Below are 16,068 nucleotides of genomic sequence, written 5' to 3'. Positions count from 1 at the left end.
TTATTTTACAGACAGAGGGTTAGAGGCCCAAAGAATTCAGGTGGGTTGTTGCTTTTCTGTTTGATGAGGTTCCTCCACAGATCTTCAGTGAGTTAAGAACCTAATTAAGCTTCTAAATGGAATAATACCACTGAGAGGCTAAAACCACTGAGCCATTTTGACAGACTCCAGGAATGAAAGGGTCTCTGAGGTCAAAGAGACCCTTTCAATTCCTACCAAATGATTCAATTCTCTCTACTCCATTCTTCAAAATAGTCATCCGGTTTATGCAAGAATCTAAATAAGAGACAGCCTATTTTGTTTTCTTATGACCCTAACTCTTGGGAACTACTCTCATATTTTGATTTGAAAGCTGTCTCCAGTAGCTTCCTCTTACTGTCCTTCCTTCTATTCTCTGGAGTTAGGAAGATTAACATATGCCACCTAAACTCTTTCCTAGGAGACATTTTCCAAACGCATGAGAATAGTGCTCACATCCCTCAAACCTCAGTTTATTCAATCATTTCTCCTAAGAGCTGGGATCCAGACCCCCCCCACCCCAGGCACCTGTAAGTTACCTGCGCCCATTGTAAAATGCAGCCCCCAGAGCTGACTGGGATTGGCCAGATCAGACCTGGATGAGTGTAAATATCATCTCTCTTGTGTTGAGCACTAGATTTCTATTAATTTAACCAACAAATAAATTGCATTTTGATAGCCATGGTACTTTGTTGGTTTAAATAGTCAACTAAGACTATACGGTGAAAAACATAGGTCTCCTTCATCACGTGCACAAGATGCTGACTTAGCTGTAAAATGCCCCCAGTTCCAGGCTCCCCTTGTCACGCATGTGTCCGTGTAGTCACTGATTCCAGTCAGCTAGCCTCCTCTCTGAAAATATCGACTAATAGCTGTATGTATGCAAAACAGCATCTTTCTCCCACTTACCACAGAAACTTTTGTTTCTTTCTCATAAGCTGTTGAGCAAAGTACCCCCTGTACCAAGTTTCCAGGTACACAGAATTGTCAAAGTTGACATTTTTTTCCCGTTAAACATTTAAAAACTTGTACTTTACACAGAATATGAAAATAAAATTATCAGTAACTATGCTTTTTTTTTGGTTAAGGTTTAGTGCTTCAGTCTCTTTCACAGATTTTTTTTAATGCATAAATCTTTATACAAAAATTTATAAAGTTCCATAAATAGCAGCAATTCATAAATTCCAAGGGGTTTTTGGATAACTATTCAAAAAAAAAATCACTAGCAGAAAAATTTCACTTCCCATTTAAAAAAAAAAAAAAATGCACACGCATACATGAGGCTAACTGATCATTACTATGCCCAGTCACAGGGTGACAGAAAAAAAAGTCACCACCATAAAAGGATGTCTGTACTATCTCTCGCAGAACAACATGCAGACGTTATCCTGCTTCAGTTTGGGCAAATACTGACTGCTGCTATAGAGGCCTGAGCAAGTCACCGACAGGTAAGTACTAGATATTTTGCTTTTTCAATGAAGTCTTTTGAGCTAAGAAAAACTTTGAAAGCTTAATTAAGGTGTAAAGGGAAAGAATCTATTGAATAACAAGCTATAAACATTTCTAAACAAAAATTATGTTATTAACATAGTTTTGACTTTCTAGTGACTGGCAGTTCGAATCAGCTAATATTAAGCTAGGAGGAAGCAACCGATCATGCCAGAAATATCTTTGCCAAAAAACAGGTTTACTTTGTACTTCCTGTGTGAACTCACAATTACAAAAAGCACTATCAAATTCAAATTGGCCAATAATGCCAACACTTTAGGATACTTTAATAAGAAGGGAAAAGAACAAAGTTATTTCAAGATGAGGTATTCCTACACTTAAATGTATTATGTATATAACAAGTCAGCACAATTCAAAATAAAAGAGCTGTTCCATTTTACTATTTGACCACATATCTATATATATGAAAGTCTTTTCTAGACTTCTATTACTTCTATGTTTTTACTTCTATTATTTCTCAGGATAGAATTCCAGTAGAATTCTTGGAGGGATGGGTAGAATATTTTTCAAAGCTTTAGGTATAAAGTGATGTTTTTTGGTTTACAAAAACATTTTACCAATTTACTTTCCATTAGAGACAGTCTGGGCTTCACTATGTCTCAGCCAACCTCAGCATTTTAACTCTAAATGTAAACTATTAATTTGATGAGTGAAAAAAGAGTATCTTTTTTTGCTTTATATTTATTTGATGATCAGTAAGGCTAGACATGTCTCCATATTTTTTCTAGAACTTCTACGTGCCTAAAAAAAAAATCATAATACAATGATTTATATGCAGCTTTTTGCCAATATTTATGTCCAGGTTGGGAATGGAGGTAACAGAAACTTTTGACAAACTATTAGGAAGGAAACTTCCTCTAAAGGAGGGTGTGGTTTTGAGTGTTTTTGGAGTGGGCTGTCACTCCAAGTACAGTATCGTGTAGTGGTTAAAAGCCTGAGCTCTGGAGTCAGGCTCAAATCTGGGCGGCGTTATTTACAACTTGTGTGGACTTGGGCAAGTTACCTAACATCTCTGGTATCAGAGTTGCTTCTTTTGTAAAATGGGGAGTAATAACACTGCCAAGTCCTCATGACATTGGTTCCCATACTAAGTGCTAGGAAACTGTCTGCTGTCATTATTCTCCCCTCCCTCTGCACATTAAACTGCTCAAAGATGAATCCAGTAGGCAAAGTTTCCTTGCCCTTTCATTTTTGTGAGAATTTGTTTGAACTTATTTTCAGATTGTTACAGAATATTTTACACAAAGACTGAGTCTATAAATGGTTATACATGTAACTGTGCTTACTGTCTGGACTGTGCATTTGCTGGTAGTATTTCAGTGCATGTTTTCTCTCTGGGACTGAACTGAATCGTACTTTCTGGACACCACACTGCAGAGAGCACCGTGCTCTACAAAGCACCCTCACTCACACGCTCACCTACTAAGTGGTGGTGGTGGTGGTGGTGGTGGTAACTCCTTTTGTAAGTCACTTTCAACTGGCTTCTGGTAGCTTTTCAGTAATCACACAACCAGTCATTTAATGGAATACATTTTAACTCAGGTCACCATATGACTTTCATTCATTTATGTATTCCATAGGTATTTACTGGATACCTACTGTAAGACAGTTCTGAAACAGTCTATGGGATAAAATGTTGTATAACATAAAGCCATCATCCTTAAGTAGTTTACATTTAAATAAAGAGCTTACCACCCAGTAAAGGAGTTTGCAGGTGACACTTTCTCCCTACTATGGTTAAGGGCTCCCTGGAGTTGTCTAAAGGCCCTGAGTGTGGAATGTGCTGAGGATGTGTACAATCCTCCAGTCCGTATAGCTTCTCAGCTTCCCAAGAAGTCTGAAAAAAATGTAGGACTTCGGTGTAAGATGAGATAGCACATATGAATATCCTATGAAAGCTGAAGCGGTAACAAAGATCCTTGTGGTGTCTTGAAAGACCAAAGAGAAGAATAAAAATATTCTTTTAAATATCTGCAAATACCTAAAAAGTACTATTAAAACTAAATTAATAGCATAGAAGCTATCCTAGGTATGCACCATCTTCTTTCAACAGAAAATTTCAGTCCAAATTGTTTTACAGAAATATTGTTAAAAATAGTAAAATCTAAAATAATTTATAAAACCTTTACTTACTTTAAAATATACTATAAGTTACTAAATTCCTTTAGTTAAATCAACATATTTCCCTTCCCTTTGCCATTTCCTTGGCCCTCCTCTTCTCTTTTTAAATTAAAGTTTATTAGGGTGACAATTGTTAGTAAAGTTACATAGATTTCACGGGTACAATTCTGTAATACATCATCTAAATATCACATTGTGTGTTCACCACCCAGAGTCAGTTCTGCTTCCATCACCATATATTCGCCTCCTCTTCTCTCTTGTTCAGACAGGTATGAGTTGGCATGTGTTAAAATTTTGAGATGTCTTCCTGTTTTACTTGTTTTCTACCAATAACATCACATCATGTTGGAAATAGGAGCTAGGAAGAAAACATGTTGCACTGAATGTAATTACTGGAGCCAAATTTCCTGGATTGAATCCTGACATGTAACAGCTATGTTTTCTGGCAAGTCATGAAAGTGCTCTATGACTCAGTTTCACCTGTGGAAATGGATTTGTGGAAGCTTTGTGAGGATTCATGTGTATAAATGTAGTGCCCAGGGCACTGCCTGGAACACACTCTGTGCTTAATAATACTGGTTGCTATTATTAATCAAGAGCTTACTGTAGTCTAATAAAAAACCCTTGACTGAGGATCAAGAAAACTGGGATTTTCATATTCTTTAATGGGTATTTACTGAGCATCAATCATGGGTCACTTGGAGATACACAAAATTAACAACACTGTACCCACTCAGAGGACGTGACAGGCTAGTGGGAAACAGAAAAAAACCAACAGAAAACAATACAGATGCTATCACAAAGCACAGTTCCCCAGCAAGGCCAGCATTGAGCGTGCTGGTGAGCAGGCAGGAGAGGATAAAACCAGGGAAGCTTTCTGGAGCAGCTGATTTTGAACTAAGTCTTGAAGGAAAGTAGGAGCATTTAATACAGAACAGGGGAGAGGAGGTGTCAATAGAGAAGGAAGAGTGTCAGAAAGGCACAGAGCTGTGAGAGGATACAGGACATCAAGAGACTGCAAGTAACTGAGTATGGTTGGAGCCAGGACATTATAAGAGGGAAGATGGCCAGAGATCCAGCTAAAGAGGGAAGTGGAACCCAAGTACGAAAGAAAGTGTATGTCACAGCAGAGAGCTTTCAGTTTGCCTGGTGTTTGATGGGCACCATTTGAAGGGCATCGTAAGAACTGCCACAGTGGCTGCAGACAGAAGTGAGGTAGCCTGAGGCAGGCAGAGAGGTGGGAGTCGTGCGCAAACAGGCAGGTGACAGACGTAAATGTTGGTGCAGACGAGAGGCTGAGCGCAGAGGAGGGTCAAGAGGCTGAAAGCACAGGAAATACGGACTGGAGGCAGTGGGTGAGGGAGGACACGGGAGTCCCGGCTGCTTCATGATCTCTGACTTGGCACCTCTACTGAAGGAGGACTGAGAACAAAGGACCCACTTCTTTATAAGGATTATAAGGATATTTAATGTTTCTGACTAATTTCTAGGAGATAACACAGACAAAACCCCAAACTTGAAACTCCCTGGTACTTTAAGGAGAAAAGGTACATATTACTTCTAGAAATCTTTATCTAGATGATAAAGATTATACAGACTCAGATCTTTGTTATAGAGTAGTTTTATATTATGCAGTTAGTTATCCTGCATGTAGGTCAAATCACGCTACATGGAAACACAGAATTTGTCTTCCTTACAGTGAAATGTCTATTACAATGGGATTCTTTTTTCTTACAGTTCCTAAACATATAATTCAAGTCCTTAGTGTTACCACCTCCTTTGTCGTCATCTTTGACAACTTTCATAGCATCCTAGTCAGTCAGCACGAAAGCTGCCAAAAACCACACAAGGAACAAATAATCAGTGAAAGGTGGGGAAAAAAAAAAAAAGCTGGAAAGTGTAAAATCCCAAATGTGCACGTGCACGTAGTGTTTCACCAAATAACTCAAATGTCAGGCACCTTTCACTTTCCCATCAATTCCAACGTACATGTTTACAGAAGTTGGTCTTCATTGAGTGCCCACTGAGGTTGGGACATAGAGGCTCCAAGGAGAAACTGCAGATTGGCAAATACTAGGCGGTTTTTATTTTTTTCTGCTTTGAAAAAGTTCTCTGTGCGCTGTCCTGTAAATGACCCCCTACAGACCTACTGAGAGGTAGTCAGAACCAGACTATGTCATGGCAGCAGGGTTAGAAAGCTCTGGCTTTCTGTAAGCCAGAGCAAGTGAGCTCCCATGAAACCGACTGACCACAGACAACTCTACCCTGAATATCAGCACTCGGGCACGTGTGAGGCTCCATTCTGAGACAGCTCAGGCAGCTGCCAGTATGTCACCTTTCTGGATAATACCGCCTATGACCTTTCAAAAAAGGAATCTTGGACACAGACTTACCTATCAATTTAGGACACAAAGCTGGTTAGGAAAAACAAATCACCTAATAGTGTAGAAAGATTTCTTTTACTAGGTTACCCAGGTACATGCTGACTGTTAAGGCTGTTGAGTAGCAGTGCTACGGAATGGACAATCTGACTTCGCCAATCAAGGGAGTGACGAGAGGCTGGCTGTGCCTGGGCTGGTCACAGCCTGTCTGTTCCTTGAGTTTCTTTCCCACAATCAGGAATTAATGTTTCCCACCTGCCTATGTTACAGGCCAATGATACATACAACCACTCAGGTGATAGTTGGTTAGTCAACTAAAAAGAAGATGGAAAAAAAAAATCACTGGTTGAGTCCTACACCCTGGCATGTGTGACACTGGACCTATTTGCTTGGCTTCAAGAACAAAGAGGCTTTTCCAAGTAATTGATAAATACTTATTAAACTAGCTAACTGGAAAAAGAAGCAGGGATTTCTTTCTTCTGTGAAGTATGTTTGTCCTCAAGGGCACTGAACAACCTCTGCCTGCTGTCCCGATACCTCCGTGTTGGTCTATTTCCTTAGTAGATGAGTCCTTGTTATTCCAATTCAGCCCGAGCCCGTGTCTGACCATCCTTTCCCAGAGATTTTATTGTTCCTCACTCCAGAAAATTTCCTCTGGTCTTACCTCTTCTTAAGAATATGGCCAAAGGATAGTGTATCAACAGAAATCAGAGAGGGAACTGGCTCAAATGACACTCATCATTTAACAATATACAAATGTAATTCGTATATGTATGTACAACATTTCTGTGGCTCTGCGGGTTGTTTTTGAAAGTGTGCTCCTGAACTTCCTCTTTGGTGTGTGCCACTGTGGGAACTTTGAGTCACATCATCTCTATGTGCAAACATGGTCTTGAATAGACTTCACCTCACACAGAAGTCACCTCTTGATAGTAATTATCATTTCAGCATGAATTGACCCATTCAATTCATTGCCAAGGCCTGAATTTAAACAAAATCACTAGAAGTTTAACCCCTTTTTATCTAAGGTGTTGATGATTATTAAGAGAATACATATTAGGGGAAAAGGTGACTTTTCAAGTATCGTAAAGTAAAAACTAAAAGGTGGTATTCTAGCACTTACCAAATCTGTGAATTCTGTTTCTGCCACAAATAAAAGCTAAGAAAATAATTTCCAAGCAATTAAATTGGGATTGCAGAAGGTTTATATGTGTACCCTGTGAAAAATCACAAAGGGCTCCAAGTTAGTATCCAGGGTAAATATTTCCAGAGTACAAATTACATTAGAGTATAGGCAATTTTCTTAAATACTAATAAGTGAGTTTTGGATGGCCTTTTCCTTTTTTCCTTTTTGTGGCTAGAAAAAAACTTGTCAGTTCATGTCAACATGTCCGGTTATGCAAAAATGAGATGAAAATGTCTTAAGAAACATTAGCTCTTCTGCACAGCAAAAGAAACCATCGACAAAATAAAAAGGCAACCAATCGAATGAGAAAAGATTTTTGTAAACAGTGTATCCGATAAGGGGCTAATATACAAAATATATAAGGAACTCATACAACTCAACCACAAAAAACAAACAATCCTATTAAAAAACGGGCAGAGGGCCTCAAGAGACATTCTCCAAAGAGGACATACAAATGGCCAATAGACATATGAAAAAATGCTCAACATCACTAATCATCAGAGAAATGCAAATCAAAACCACAATGAGATGTCACCTCACCCAAGTTAGAATGGCTATCATCACCAAGACAAATAGTAACAAGTGTTAGAGAGGCAGTGGAGAAAAAGGAACTCTCATACACTGTTGGTGGGAATGCAGACCGGTGCAACCGCTATGGAAGGTAGTGTGGAGGTTCCTCAAAAAATTAAGAATAGAATTACCATATGACCCAGCAATCCCTCTCCTGGGTATCTACCCAAAAAATCTGAACACTTTTATCCATAAAGAGATATGTGCTCCAATGTTCATTGCAGCTTTATTTACGGTGGCCCAAGACATGGAAACAACCAGAGCCCTTCGATAGATGAATGGATAAAGAAGATGTGGTATATATACACAATGGAATACTATTCTGCCATAAGAAAAGATGAACTAGTACCATTTGCGACAACATGGATGGCTCTTAAGATTATAATGCTAAGTGAAATAAGTCAGATAGAAAAAGTAGACCAATCATATGATTTCACTGATATGTGGTATATAGAACTGAAAACAACAAAAGAACAAGATGAAACAAAAACTCATAGACACAGACAATAGTTTAGTGGTTACCAGAGGGTAAGGGGTCAGGGGAGTGGTAGATGAGGGTAAAGGGGATCAAATATATGGTGATGGAAGAAGAACTGACTCTGGGTGGTGAACACACAATGTGAGACATAGATGATGTATTACAGAATTGTACACCAGAAATCTATGTAACTTTACTAACAACTGTCACCCCAATAAACTTTAATTAAAAAAACAACAACATTAGCTACTCTGTTAGCAATGAAATCAATTCTAGAGAAAAGCATACACAGGCCCACTTCCAAAGACATAAGTAAAAATACTTTGGAGGATATCTTGCTATGGAATAACTTGCTGTTTTACACACATTAGGATAATAGTAAAGTTGAAAGGATCAATATTGCACTAACAGAGACAAAACCGAGTCTCCTTTGCTTATTAACAAAAATGGTAAGAGAATTGGCATAGATGGTTGCCAGGCAGTTAGTTTTCAGGAGAAAAAGGTGTTCCTCCGGCATAACCTGAATAAGGACTCACACACTTCATGCAGCCCAGTTAGTATCTGTTACCTTCAGGGCCAAGTTTGCAGGCCTCATTCATGTCCCTCAGGGTGTGGGGCATTAAGGACAGCTTAAGGACCATGCGTATCTTTTCATTAGAAAACATTATCATTATAAGAAAATTAGAATTCTATACGTACAAGTATTCTAAGGAAAAGATTTAGAACACTTTCTACATTCATCCTTCAGTTTTAGGCCTTCAGATATGAAAAGGTATCATTTCTGTATTTCCAGGGCCTTGCATATGGATGCACTGAAAACAATTTTTGCTGAATAAAAGAATGGAGTAAGCCAAGGTTCAGGAAAGTAATCCTGAATCCTTATTGATTAAAATGAGGTATAAAATAATACCTCTGAGGGAAGACTGATAAATTGGGATTGCCTGATATGAGACTGGGGTAACAGTAAAGTACAAAAGGATTTTTATCTCAATTTGGAAAAGATAAAATTGACTAAAACTATAGCATTAATTGTACAGATAGCTATAAGCAAGAACCTAAGTAATATACTAGAGCTGTTGACTAGTGAAATCAGTCTTCAAAAGGTTACTACATATCCAAACGAACATATTTTAGAACAGCCTATATTCTTCTCTACCTAAGATCATTCTGAGCCATGCCATTTACGTGTCCAAACTGTGTGGTCCATTTCTTGGACTGACTTGGGACCAGGGTAGGCAGTAAGAGGCCCTCAGCAGTCTTCCCCTCAGGGTTCTACGACGTGGTGTCCACAGGTCTGGCTTCCCATTTGGGAAGGCACCTCTCCTGGAAGTGGAAACCCTGTTGTCCTTAGGCAGAATTGTTCCCCTGCTCTGGAGAAGAGGGCCGGCCCTAAAGCCTAGAACACTTTGAAACCACTAAGTGTCAGCATTTCAAGAGGAGTGTGAATTAGTTTTCCCTGCCAAGGATTGGAAAGAGTAGGAGACTTGAAGCTAGGTCATCCAAGTTGAAGGATCCAGCACGACCTTTAATCTCTCTGACACTCAGTTTCCTCATGACAAGGACGTAAGGTGATAGTGGTATTTATTTTTCAGGGTTGCTCTGAGGGTTCTTCACAACATGACTTAAAGGCACACACCAGTAAAAATTAATACATAAATCTGAATAAACAGCACTAAAGGGCTAGCTTTGTAGAGTACGTGAGACCACAACGGTTTTGCAAAAAGAGCTGAATTAAAAAATATTTTCCCCTCAGATTAAAAAAATTATTTACCTATTTACTTATTTCAAGTCAATTAATGTAAATGTTAAAAATTTAGATTATATAAAGAAAACTTAAAAATTACCTTTACAAAATTATGTTTTGGCATATGCAACCATTCAGGTGTATGAGTGTCTATAATTGCTTTTCCTCCCCCAAAAGTGGTAGGTTATGTAATGTTTCCTTACTTAACATTATGTATGCCCTGTCAAGAAATAGGCATTTACACTACCATTTTCAGTGGCTACACAGTATTCCATTATATGGCTATACCACAAAATATTTAACTGATCCCCTAATGATGAACATTTGATTTGATTGCAGATTTTCACCTTTATAATTAACACTGTGTTAAATATGCTTTAACTTAAAATGTTCTGAAACCCCGGCCATTTCTGGCTATACTGGATACTATATTTCATTCAGTGAAGAGGTTCGACATGCATTTACAACCCAGCAAGCAATGGCACATTCTTAATCTCTCCAATAATAATTATTCATATGGAGGATTATCAGGCTCCACAGTATATTTTCCCCATTATGTACCTTAAAGGCATCTCCCATGAACCAGCTTTGAAATACTCCTCAAAATAAAATACGTATGTTGAGAATTTCAGAAAAAAAAATTTTCACAGAAAGTAGAAAATAGATAATAAAAGAAGCTCTTGATGTTTGTTTCTAAGTTGTAGGTAGCCTTTGCCTGGAACTTTCACCCCTCCCTCGTGTCTAGTCTCAGTTCTTCAAAAGTTACTTCTCACATGAAGCCTCTCCCAACTGGATAAAGTAAGTTTTTTCTACATGTATTCCACAATTGCAATTACCATGATTTCCTTTTCAATACCATGACTTCCTTTTCAAAAATTACTCCATTGTTTTCTACACAATTTTTTTTCTGTATAAAGTCCATATTTATTGTTTCTTGTTTGTTTCCTATTTCATTAGTTTTTGCAATTATTTTTATTTCTGTCTCCCTTCTTTGGGCAAACTCATTTCTTTTCTGGATTCTTGAGCTATGTATTTAACTTATCTATTTTCAATCTTTCTTTAAAAAAATAACTGCATTCAAGGCTTTGCATCCATCTTGGATTAACTCTTTAGCCACAGACCAGTTTGGCATACAGTGCTTTTGTCATTTAGTTCTAAGCACTTACATTGTAATTTTTTTTTTTTTACAAAATTACAAAATTTTTGTAATTACTATTTACTTTGTAATTTTTTTAACCCATGACTAAGTTACTTAAAAATATATTTTTTTAGATTCCCATTTCTCCTTTATGTTTTCATTGTTTTCTAATTTAACTGTACTGTAGACACAGGACTGTGAGCTGCTAGATAACTATTTTCTGAAAATTCTGACATATCTCTGATGATCTTGTCTTGGTCAAATCTGCAAATAATACTTATGTGCCTTCAACACAAATTCTGTTAGCTTTTAAGTCATGTGAGTAAATCTAAGTTTTGAATCTCTTTTTTATCAGGCATATTCTAATAAAAATATGTTAAAATCTCTCATTATGCTTGTGGATTTGCCAATTTCTTCTTTAAAATCTATGAAATTTTACTGTTACATGTACAATTCATGATTGTTTTTATGTTCTTTGTAAACCATTCTTTTAATTTTTGTAGTGACCCTATTAATATTGAATGCACCTTAAATTCTATTTTTTCCTGATATTAGTATTGCTATGCTAGGTTTCTATACTAGTTAGGATTTGCCTGATGTCTGCTTTCCCATGCCTTTATTTTCAACCTTTCTGAATCACTTAGAGTTATATTTCTCCTAAGCAGGATAGAGCTAGATTTTTATAAAATCCAAACTGATAGTCTGTCTTTCCATAGTGAATTAAATCCATTTAAATTCGTTGTGACACATTTCTACCTTCTTACTTGGGTTTTCTATTTACCATCCTCTTTCTATGCTATTTCCCTCCCGTCTCATTTTCCTGTCTTCTTTTAATAAGAAGTTCTATTTGCATTTTTTATTCCCTTTTACTTTAGGTTGCATTTCCATGTTTTAATGATTAACCTACCAACACTGTGTAACACACACCTATAACATTAATACAATCCTCTGATAACCCTCATTGTCTGTTAGCATCACTGTTTTAAGACTGTTAAAACTAAGTTAGCAGAGATCCAATTTATTTAGTACAGCAGTCAGAGAAGCAGATTTGCAGCTGGTGCTTTGATATGGCTAGAGATAGAGAATCCTTTTCCTTTAATATGTAATACCATCATCACTGGATATATTGAAATTTTCCCTTAACTTTGGTAACTTTGAGGTGAGATTTATGCACATAGATAGTCCCATGAGAAAATTATTTTTCTTTTAAAAATAATTTCACAGAATTGATTGCTCTGCTCTTTCTTAGTTTTACTAAAGTTCAGCCTCATGTATGGAGTTGCATTGTAGGAGTTTTCTACTTTTCAACTTAGGACTTGAAATTTCATCCTAACATTATTTATAACAAGAAAAGAATTGGGAATAATCTCAATGTTCACCAACAGAGTAGCTAAGCAAATTATAATTGTATACCTATCAAATATCTACATAAGATCTACACATATGACAAATATATGTTACTGGATCCATGAACATGTTACATGAATAAAACAGAACATAAAATACCACGTGTAATGCTTACTACTATGTGCACATAAAAGAATGTGTACTCTATGCATGAATGGGGTGGGGGTACCTGTGGAATGATATAGTTTAAAATTAATTTAAAAATTTCCCATTGAAGAAGCTTAAGTTTTTCCTTTTTCTTCTTTTTTGTCGTTTTTCTCGTGGTTGTCGTGGTCATCTTTATCACCATCACCTTCTTTTCTTTAAAAAGAAAACCTAACTTTCAGTTCCTAACAAGGTCTTGGCTCGTTTCTCATACTTTTTAGGTTAACACAAATCAGATCACTGTGGTAAGTTCACATTTCACTACACAAATGTGTGACTGATTTCATTTCCTGGCAGTGATACGCATTAAGAAAAAAAAAGTCCAACCAACTGAAATTCAATTTAAAAGCAAAGTTTTACACCCGTCTGAAATGTGGGGTGCTTTACATGATTTTATTCTTAACCAGACAATGATTCAGAAAAAGGAAGGGGAAATTTCTGCCTAAAAAGTTAGTGCATTCCCATTTGTCACAAAAATACATTGGTCATATTTACTGTATTTTTCCGAAAATATGACCTAGCCACACCATCAACTCTAATGCATCTTCTGGAGCAAACATTAACATAAAACCCTATATTATATTATATTATATTATATTATATTATATTATATTATAATATTATAATATTATATTATTATATTATATTATATTATATTATATTATATTATACTATATTATATTAGACTGGGTCTTATATTAAAATAAGACCGGGTCCTATATTAATTTTTGCTCCAAAAGACACATGAGAGCTGATGGTCCGGCTAGGTCTTATTTTCGGGGAAACACTGTAGATGGTTCTAGTTCATGTGCCAGAACTTTGTCAAAGTCACCAACATATATTTTATTCTGTTTTTCCTAACTGTCACTATATATGTAACCACAGTACATACCATAGACTTTTAAAAATTATACAAATATTAAGATATTTTAAATTAGATCTGTAAAAGGCAGTTAATGCTGCTTTGAGTTAAATCTGCTTTTAATTAAATGTACCCTTCTTGTTTTTTTCTACAAGTGTTCTAGAGCTTGAACACCGCTGATGGATATGAAAATGGAAAACAATTTTAGTACAGCCTCTACAACATCTCAGGCAAGCAACTGTGATCTCTATGCACACCACGGCACAGCCAGGATCCTAATGCCTCTGCATTACAGCATTGTTTTCATCATTGGGCTTGTGGGAAACTTGCTAGCCTTGATTGTCATTGTTCAAAACAGGAAGAAAATCAACTCTACCACCCTGTACTCGACAAATCTGGTGATCTCCGACATACTCTTCACCACTGCTTTGCCTACACGGATAGCCTACTATGCCCTGGGCTTTGACTGGAGAATCGGCGAGGCCTTGTGTAGGGTGACTGCCCTTGTGTTTTACATCAATACATACGCAGGTGTGAACTTCATGACCTGCCTTAGCATTGACCGGTTCTTTGCCGTGGTGCACCCTCTGCGATACAACAAGATGAAAAGAATTGAACATGCAAAATGCATTTGCATATTTGTCTGGATTCTAGTATTTGTTCAAACACTCCCATTACTCATAAAAGCTATGTCAAAGCAGGAGGAGGAAAGGATTACATGCATGGAATACCCAAACTTTGAAGAAACAGAATCTCTTCCCTGGATTCTGCTTGGTGCATGTTTCATAGGATATGTGCTTCCACTCATAATTATTCTCATCTGCTATTCTCAAATCTGTTGCAAACTCTTTAAAACTGCCAAACAAAACCCCCTAACTGAGAAATCTGGTGTAAACAAAAAGGCTCTCAACACAATTGTCCTTATAATTGTTGTGTTTATTCTCTGTTTCACACCTTACCATGTAGCAATTATTCAACACATGATTAAGAAGCTTCGTTTTCCTGGTCTTCTGGAATGTAGCCAAAAACATTCATTCCAGATTTCTCTGCACTTTACAGTATGCCTGATGAACTTTAATTGCTGCATGGACCCTTTTATATATTTCTTTGCATGTAAAGGGTACAAGAGAAAAGTTATGAAGATGTTGAGACGTCAAGTAAGTGTATCAATTTCCAGTGCTGTGAAGTCAGCCCCTGAAGAAAACTCACGTGAAATGACAGAAACTCAAATGATGATACATTCCAAGTCTTTAAATGAAAAGTAAAAAAGAATTAAATCTTGGATTTATAGCAAAGTAAACTGTATGACGAACTTTGCAGGACTTTTCTCGTAAAGCAAAATGATTATTCAACTTCCAATTAGGATTGTTTTACTCCTTTCATTGGGGACTATTTTCTACCTCCAACTTGGAAGTAAACTGATAAATACGCTTTTTTGTTTGGTTTTGTTTTTTAAGATTTTATTGGGGAAGGGAAACAGGACTTTATTGGGGAACAGTATGTATTTCCAGGACTTTTTTCCAAGTCAAATTGTTGTCCTTTCAATCTTAGTTGTGGATCAATCTTAGATCCAGGTCCAGTTGCCATTGCTAGTTGCAGGTGGTTGAGAGGACGTGCTCCAACCAACTGAGACATCCAGGAGCTCAGTGGCAGCTCAGCTCAAGCTGCCATGTTCAATTTTAGTTGCCGGGGTGCTGCCCTCCATCCCTTGCGGGACTCGAAGAATCAAACTGGCAACCTTGTGGTTGAGAGCCCACTGGCCCATGTGGGAATCGAACCGGCAGCCTTCAGAATTAGGAGCACAGAGCTCCAACCGCCTGAACTACTGGGCCGGCCAAACATGTATTTTTTACACTCAAGAAAACAACATAAAGCTAACTTCTAAATTGTAAATGAAATGCTATACCAAAAAGGGGGCTATTTTAATAATTCTCAGTGTAAGAGAAAAAGTTTTGTGTTTCTGAAAATCTAATCATTACTATTTCCTGCCAATAATTTGGCAAAAGAAAGACGGTTAAGATTGTATATGCCGGCCCGGTGGCTCAGATGGTTGGAGGGCCGTGCTCCTAATGTCGAGGTCACCCATTGGATTCCCACATGGGCCAGTGAGCTATGCCCTCTACAGCTAAGATTGTGAATAACGGCTCTCCCTGGAGCTGGGCTGCTGTGAGCTACCGTGAGCGACTGGCAGCCCGCGTGGGTGGCTGGCAGCCAAGGAGAGCTGCTGGCAGCCAAGGAGAGCTGCCGTGAGCTGCTGATGGCCTGCGACCCGCTGGACTGCCTCAGCCGGGGGAGCACAAGGCTCATAATACCACCATGGGCCAGGGAGCTGTGTCCTATACAACTAGATTGAGAAACAGCGGCTTGAACTGGAGCGAAGAGGGGAGGCAGAAGAAGGGGGGAAAAATTATATATGGCAGTGTACAAATGTTAATATTGTAACATATTTCCTTTTTTTGATAACATATTTCTTCAAACCATGTTTCTTTCAATCTTGGACTTTATCCCCT

The 16,068-nt window shown here is 37.6% G+C and overlaps 2 protein-coding genes across 3 annotated transcripts in view; one reads left to right on the top strand and one right to left on the bottom strand.

Moving 5' to 3' along the window:
- Window positions 1-16,068, bottom strand: part of UBAC2 (UBA domain containing 2) — a 156,515-nt gene that overhangs the window by 59,519 nt on the left and 80,928 nt on the right. The gene's annotated exons all lie outside the window — the stretch shown is intronic.
- Window positions 1,333-15,110, top strand: LOC117021349 (G-protein coupled receptor 183). 2 transcript variants are annotated; one of them, XM_033104388.1, is made up of 3 exons: window positions 1,354-1,466; window positions 10,706-10,805; window positions 13,714-15,110. In XM_033104388.1, exon 3 carries the CDS (start codon window positions 13,738-13,740, stop codon window positions 14,821-14,823), a length of 1,086 nt encoding a protein of 361 aa, XP_032960279.1. In that variant the 5' UTR covers window positions 1,354-1,466; window positions 10,706-10,805; window positions 13,714-13,737; the 3' UTR covers window positions 14,824-15,110. The 2 variants fall into 2 exon arrangements, with proteins under 2 accessions (XP_032960280.1, XP_032960279.1); XM_033104389.1 differs by lacking the exon at window positions 10,706-10,805 and having other exon boundaries at window positions 1,333-1,466.

Source organism: Rhinolophus ferrumequinum, chromosome 4 (genome assembly GCF_004115265.2).
Source record: "Rhinolophus ferrumequinum isolate MPI-CBG mRhiFer1 chromosome 4, mRhiFer1_v1.p, whole genome shotgun sequence".
NCBI lineage: Eukaryota > Metazoa > Chordata > Mammalia > Chiroptera > Rhinolophidae > Rhinolophus > Rhinolophus ferrumequinum.
The sequence above is the reverse complement of the archived record's forward strand: the minus strand, read 5'-3'. Positions and strand labels throughout refer to the sequence as shown.